This window comes from Gossypium arboreum, chromosome 5, assembly GCF_025698485.1.
Source record: "Gossypium arboreum isolate Shixiya-1 chromosome 5, ASM2569848v2, whole genome shotgun sequence".
NCBI classification, from domain to species: Eukaryota; Viridiplantae; Streptophyta; class Magnoliopsida; order Malvales; family Malvaceae; genus Gossypium; species Gossypium arboreum.
The window spans coordinates 37,006,774-37,014,260 of NC_069074.1; the positions used below are offsets into that span (position 1 = coordinate 37,006,774).

The following is a 7,487-nucleotide window of genomic DNA, read 5'->3' on the forward strand; positions in this document are numbered from 1 at the left end:
ATTATTATCCTAACTTTTTAAAATTTTAACTTTCTTTAAATATTTTTGAAATTTTTTTGAAATTTTTATAAATATTTTGAATTTTAAAATTTATTTTGATTTTTAAATTTTTGTTGAGAAAGAGACCAATTTGCTTATTTTCAAACTTGACATGGACTAAAAGGGTATTTATACGAATCTGTTATTTGAATTATTCGAGTTATTTGAATTATAAAATTCAACTCGACTCGAATTCGAAACTCAAATAACTCAATTCGATTAACTCAAAATTCGAAAGAAAAATTCAAATCGAATCGAGTTTTGCCCACCCCTATACCAAATAACACAAAACCTCTGAATTGATAGCAAAAATTATTCTAGTCTAACATTCTTCTCTTATTTGCATTAACTTGATATAATTCAAATTAATATTTTACAATAAATAACTATTTTTATTTAAAATTAATTATAAAAATATATCGACATTAATATAATTTTATTTAATATTTTTTGAATGATGAAATTGACTACTGAATTATTCAACCCAATTTTGAGTGAAAAACTTCAAATAAAATTAATATGAAATTCCACTCAATTCATGAATCAACCTAATTAAGTATTTTATTAGATACTAAAATGGTTCACTTTTGGTTAAACTTTTTTGATCGTATGCTCTAAAAATGGCAATACCAACCTTTATTTTCTTTTTATTTCCCATTTTCTCTATTTCTCAAGCTTTTTTCCATTGGCAAAAATACTCTCTCTCTCTCTCTCCTTTATTTTTTTTTCCTTTTAATTTTTCTCTTTTCTTTTGTTATGGATAAAAGGAGAGAGAAAATCCCAATATTTTAAAAGAGATCTGAGATTTCTTTTTCAAGGACAGGTATTGAAAAAGTTTCAACTTTCTTTTTTCTTTGACACATTCATTGATTTTCTTTTTCATAATTGATTTGAATTTGAAAACTTTAATATGAGTTTTTCATTTTCTGTTTTTAATAATCATCTTTCATTTTTTTCTTGGTTATACTATTATAATTTAGATAGATTTATTGAATTTTAAATTCTGTTGAACATTGAGCTTTAATGTATTAGATTTAAAATTTTATTTTATTTAAACTCGAGTTTGATTCAATTGATTTGTATGATAATATTATCTTAAAAGATTTATGTTTAAAATTTAGTATGAATAGATCATGAAATTAAATTAAAATGATAGATAAATTCTTGATCATATCATATTTATTGCAACCGTGGATATATCAATTATAATGAAGAAAAATTAAAACTGTAAAAATTTAAATCATTATTTTTTTCAATATTTGTTTGAACCACTTTTGACTCAATGGGAACTGAGATATTCCATGGTTTTTCTCTGGTTGTGAAGAGGAATTGTTGACAGATGGGCAAAAAAAGAGATTGGTTTTGGTTTGTGAAGAAAGCTTTGACCCCTGAGTCCAAGAAAGATCAGGTAAAAGGTTTGCACAATTTAAGATTTTTTTATAATTAAAAAATTATTTATAAGATGAATTGTTTTGAACAAATTAATATTTTATTTTAAAAGGGCGAGGCTAAAGTGTCAAGGCAACATCCTTTTTCACCCAACTTTTACTCTCTCTCTTTTTAAAATTTTTAAATTTTTATATAGTTTAGTTTTATAATTTTATAGTCATAGATGTGGTATAATTTTGAATTTCATACCTCTATTTTATGAAAACTAGAAGTTAATTCATTTATTTTAATTTATCATATTTTGATCTTTGCATGTTTGGGATTTAGAAAATTAATCAAATTATTTAATACTATTAAACTCAATTATCACATTACTTATCTCAATCAATAGTTCATCAAATTCATATGAAAAGGAATTAATAAAATCATTAATTTAACAAGTTATGTGGTAAATTAGAAAACGATCCATTCTCATAAATAATCTGCTTTCTATTTTATTTTTAATATAAAGGGCCCATAATTTAATTCCTAAATTTCATTAACTAATATTTACTTATTTTACATTATCCTCCAAATCTGGATCAAAATTACACAATTTGGTTCTAATGAATTTTAAAAGTTGAAATCGTTTGAAAATTTTGGTTTAATTAATTTACAAAAACTAAAAAAAATAGTCTTCCCATTTTAATTTGTCAAAATATAATCTTCATGCTTTATTAAAATTGAGAAATTATTAGTTTAATTGATGGTACACATATGAAGTTGAATTGTTGATTTATTTTATAATTTGTTATCTAAAAATTTTCAAACTATTTAATTTTATAAATTTTTACATATAAATTACTGAACAATTAAATTAATTTTTATGTTAGGAGGAAAATGTGTTTTAGTATACTCAAATTCAATCTGATATAATTTAACAGTGTTACTCAACAAAATTTATGATAAAATAGGATAAATTAAAGTAGAGGATTAATTTGATGAAAATGATTATGGGACCAAAAATTTTGGGTATTGCATCGTATCCGAGTTATGTTTTTGTTCATATACTTGGTTTGCTTCTTGGCTTGCAATTTGTGATTTAAATTTTGGTGAATTTTTGGTTCAGAAGGAAAGTTCAAAATCAAAGAAAAAATGGCAAAGCAAAACCAAGGATTCCGGGCCTGCAGTTCCTTTGCCTCAAGAAACTGAAACGGAAACAAAAACTGAAGAGCCTGAACTTCCTCCCCCTGCAGATGCCAAACCAGCGGAAGCTGAAAATGAGCCTAAAAAACACACCTACTTCGTCGCTCTTGCCACCGCTATGGCTGCTGCCGCCGCGGTCGCAGCTTCTAAGGCGACTGCTGAGGCTGTTCGCGTCGCTTCTTTACAACGCATATTGTCGGAGAGAACGGCTGCTACCAAGATTCAAACTGCATTTCGCGGATACTTGGTATGAGATCACTCCTTTTTATTTATTTACTTTTTATGTTAAGCTCTTAATTATTTCTTGCATACCTGATATCAATTGAAAATTCATGAAACTATCTAAAAAGTTCTAATGTTAAAAATTCCAAGTTTTTTTTTATCAATTAAACAAATAAAAATATTAATTTATGTTATTCTTAATTTCTTTTAAATATTCGTGTTTGATTCATATTTATGATGATCTAATTTTCTAAAGATATTTATCTAAAAATATTAGATGGAAGTTAAACATTAATGAAAAATTCAATCAAGGGAGAAGGAAGTAATTCCATTTGAGTTTATATCAAGCAAAGAGTGCATTGCGAGATTTAAAGTTTTAGGTATACTTGCATATAAGTTTACAATCATAAATTCAATGGAACATCCCATTGATGAGCACATTAGTTGCATTTATGCAAATGAATTTATGGCATAGCATTGCAAGCTTTGAGAAAGATTCAGATACTTGTGTTGAACATATCTCTCACATCCAAACAACATAGTTTGCCATCACAACTTCAATGAAACTTCCCATTCATGAACAGTGAGTTGTAATTATACGCAATTGGAGTGCAAAAGTTGTTTATTGGCATCCTATACCAGTATTTGAATGTAATGTGAACTTTTCTAGAAGATCAAAGATACTCGTATTAGATATATATTAATGTCAATGAAACATCCCATTCATCATGAGTGGTCAGTTGTATTTTATGCAAAGGAAGTGATTGCATTTGAGTGGTATGTCAGGCTCGGAGGGCATTGCCAGAATTGAGAAGGTCGGAGAGATTGAAATCAATGATAGAAGGGCAATCCGTGAAAGAGCAAGCAAAAACTGCATTAAGATGCATGCAAACAAAGGGTGGACTGCAGTCCCGGATTCGTCGAATGAGGTTTAGAATGTTGGAAGAGAACCAAATTCTTCATCACCACCTTCAACAGAAACGCCACAAAGAGCATGACAAGTTTAATGCCTCTGTATGTGCCTACCTAAAGCTTCCCACATTTTTTGATTATTATGCTTGTTTAAATGATATATTGTTATTTCCTTAGAATTATTCCGCATGCTAATTGTGGGGATATAAACAGATGGGAGGAGAGTGGCATGATGGTAGAAAGTCGAAGGAGCAATCTGAAGCAATAAAGCAGTACAAGCAAGAAGCTGCTATGCGAAGGGAAAGAGGTTTAGCTTATGCCTTCACTCGCCAGGTATTATTTGCCACTTCTCCCCCCCCCTTTTCTTTCTGCTTTTTAAAGCTACAAGTTTTGGATAAAATACAAAAGGGATAATGATAAATTTAGCCTTTATCATTTACCTATTTTATCACTTTCACCATTTTTTTTTTTGGATCATTTTGGTCTTCAACTTTCAACATTTAGTCAAATTACTTTTCTTGGACAGAACAATCAACTAAACTATAAAAATTTAAAGTTATTGACATTTCCACTTGCATGTTCATGTATAATTTATAAAAATCAACAAATTAATAAAAAATCTTAAAGTTTAACAAATTAAAAAAGTTCATAAAAATTTTAGAAAATTTATTCAAGTTAGCAGTGAAGTATGTGTATTTAAAATTTTAATAATTTAATAAATGTTTCCGTAAAAAAAAGTAATTTGACTAAACTTTAAAAGTAGAGGACCAAAGTGATCTAAAAAAGAATAGGGTAAAGTACAATTGATCATCCAATTTTCATATGTTTTTATTTTGGGCCCTGAAAAAAAAATGCATATTGAACATTGGCGTTAGCAACATTTTCATAGTCATCACCCAATTTTAATAAGCTTTCATTTCAGCCATTACCGTCTAATTTAATATTATTTTATACTAATTTTAGTCACTTAACTTTCACAATGTTTTTTTAGCCACTCATTTTATCTTTTTAAAATTAATTTTTTCTAAAAATACCTAAATTTTACAAGAAATTGAGTTATTCAATTGTGAAGATGAAATATAAGTTTTCCTCTTTTACTTAAATCTTTGTAAAAATTTAAAAAAAACTAAAAGTCAACTCTAAAAAATAAAGAAAATTAAAAGATAAAGTTTTTTCACTTTTAAAACCCAAAGTACTTTTTGTTGAAAAGCCTTAGGTTTTTCCTTGAAAAACTAAAATTAATTCTAGAAAAGGAAAAAATAAAGAAAAATGATTAGTTTTTCTTGCTAATAATCTAAATATTTTATAAAAACTCAAATAATTTCTTATAAAACCCTAATTTTTCTTTTTACTTGAAAAAAATTTAAAATTAATTCTAAAAATAGAAAAATAAAATTACTTTTTAAAAGTTAAAATGAGTGACCAAAATAAAGCCTTGATAAAGTTAGGTGACTAAAAAGTGAGTAGAATAATATTGAATTAACTATGGGTGGCCAAAATTAAAACGTAATAAAGTTAAGTAACTAAAATAAAAATAATTGTTAACGACAGTGCTCAATTTATATATATATTTTTCATTTTTAGTGCCCAAAATAAAAATTTATGAAAGTTGGGTCACCAAGTGTGCAATTTACCCAAAAGAATAAGGGTCAAAATGACAAAATAAATAAACATTAAGAACTAAATTTGTCTTTATACTAAATCAAAACATTTGAGCTCATTAAACTATCAAAAATAAAGGATTAGTATTTAATGCACTAACAATATAACAAATATTTTTCCAAGAATAAGTTCAATTGCCACATTCAACCCTTAAATTCAATTATTAATATTTAAGATAAATATCAAAATTACACATGAATTTTGATTCTATGTGTAATTTAATACATAAAATTTAATTTTGTCTAGTTATATACACGAAACTTTGATTGTTGTTTGAATATATATAAAAATTATGCACAACAATTTGGCTCACTTAAAACGTTTGATGCCGAGGAGCGTAAAATTATTATAGAGCCTTTATATTAAGATTTAAATGAAATTTCACTCCTCTACTTAAAAATTAGGTTAATTAATTTGTGTACGTCAGATTAAAAATAAATTAATTATTATGTTAAAAATTTTATATATTCTTATATGTCACGTATAATTGTCTAATTATTTATCAGTTATTTTTTAAATTAATTTACTTTTTAATTTTAGTAATTTTAATAAAAAAGACAAAACTCTTTTGCCGCCTCAAGTGCGATGAGAGGATGATGGAGTACAATTCTAATTATTTCTAGTATATTTATTTCGGTGCTAAAAGTACTAACTTAAATGGCCTTTTGGGGAAATAAAAAACAGCGATCATGGAAGGTCACTTCTAAAGCAGCGAATCAAACATTAATGGATCAAAATACTCCCCATTGGGGATGGAGTTGGTTAGAGCGATGGATGGCAGCTCGACCGTGGGATATCCCATGCTCATCAACTAACAACGCCTCCGTCAACACTTTGGCGTCCTCTTCCATCTCTAACAACGATAATAAGCCATCTCCAACACCCTCAAAACCAACCCCTCCTCCTCCGTCCAAGATACCTTCCTTTTCATCACTTTCCAGTCAAATTAGACAGCCAAGTCCAAGGGGGACACGGCCAGGAGGCTACGAGTGCTCGACACCGGATCGTGACCGGAGACGACAAAGCAGCATTGGAGGTTTTTCATCGGCGAAAGATGATAAGAGCGTTGGAAGCTCGGCGGAGAAGGCGCCGTCGTGGATGAAGCAAGTCAGGACGTCCCAGTTGTCGAGTTCTTTGAGGCATGATAGGATACTGGAGAAGGGAGTGGCCGGCATTGCGAAGAAGCGGCTCTCGTTCCCTGCAACGGCAGGTAAGGTAAGAATATAAAACCGTCGTGTGCTCGAATGACGGATAATAATGCCCTGCTTAAGACACAAAGATGACAAACGGAATGGAGGAGAGGGTGGTAGTAGCGGAAGAAAAGAGCTGTAACATAAAGAAGACTGAATAGAATGGTGGCTGCGACGGTGGTGGTGAAGCGGTAAATAAAAACGAACAGAGATTTGAGCGGCCATTGCAGCTTTTTTCTTTAAAAAAAATATTATTTGTAGATTAAACACAATATGTAATGGATGGTATTTTGTTATATTCATAAATCTTACTCGCATTTTAAAATTTAAGTATATATAAGTAAAATTTATCTTTTAATATTTATATTTTTATCAATTTAATTTTTATTCTTTATTTAAGTTAAATTTAAATCTTAATCTTTTAAAAAATCAAATTTAATTATCAACATTTTGAAAAAGAGTTAAAATGATTTTCTTTAACCAAAACAATATTAACGTTATGTGTACATAAACTATCATATAAGTTGCCAAACTAATAACATTAAAATTAAACTAAAAATAATTTAACTATTTTCTTTTAAAAATTAAGAAAAAAGTTAAATTAACAAAATAAAAATAAAAACATTGAGATGATTTTATTATTATGCCAAAATTTTAGACTCAAAACTTTCAAAAATATGAAGTTGTTTGAGAAAATGTTAACTTCCTTTGTTTACCTTGTTACCCATTTATGTTTTAAAAACAAGTAAAATTTTTTAAAAATTTAAAAATATATTATGTATTTTGTTGATGATATGTATTTAAAGATCTCATTAAAATTATATTCTTCTAAATCAACGATTGAAATAAATAAATAAAAAACATCAATTTACATCACTTAAAGATTTT

General features: G+C 27.8%; 1 protein-coding gene across 1 annotated transcript; it reads left to right on the forward strand.

Moving 5' to 3' along the window:
• The first annotated feature begins 711 nt into the window (after positions 1-711).
• On the forward strand, positions 712-6,924 carry LOC108451675 (protein IQ-DOMAIN 3-like). The gene is made up of 6 exons (XM_053028844.1): positions 712-862; positions 1,364-1,447; positions 2,537-2,860; positions 3,622-3,849; positions 3,961-4,080; positions 6,094-6,924. The coding sequence occupies exons 2-6, from the start codon at positions 1,379-1,381 to the stop codon at positions 6,634-6,636; spliced, it is 1,284 nt and encodes a 427-aa protein (XP_052884804.1). The 5' UTR covers positions 712-862; positions 1,364-1,378; the 3' UTR covers positions 6,637-6,924.
• The last annotated feature ends 563 nt before the right edge of the window (positions 6,925-7,487 follow it).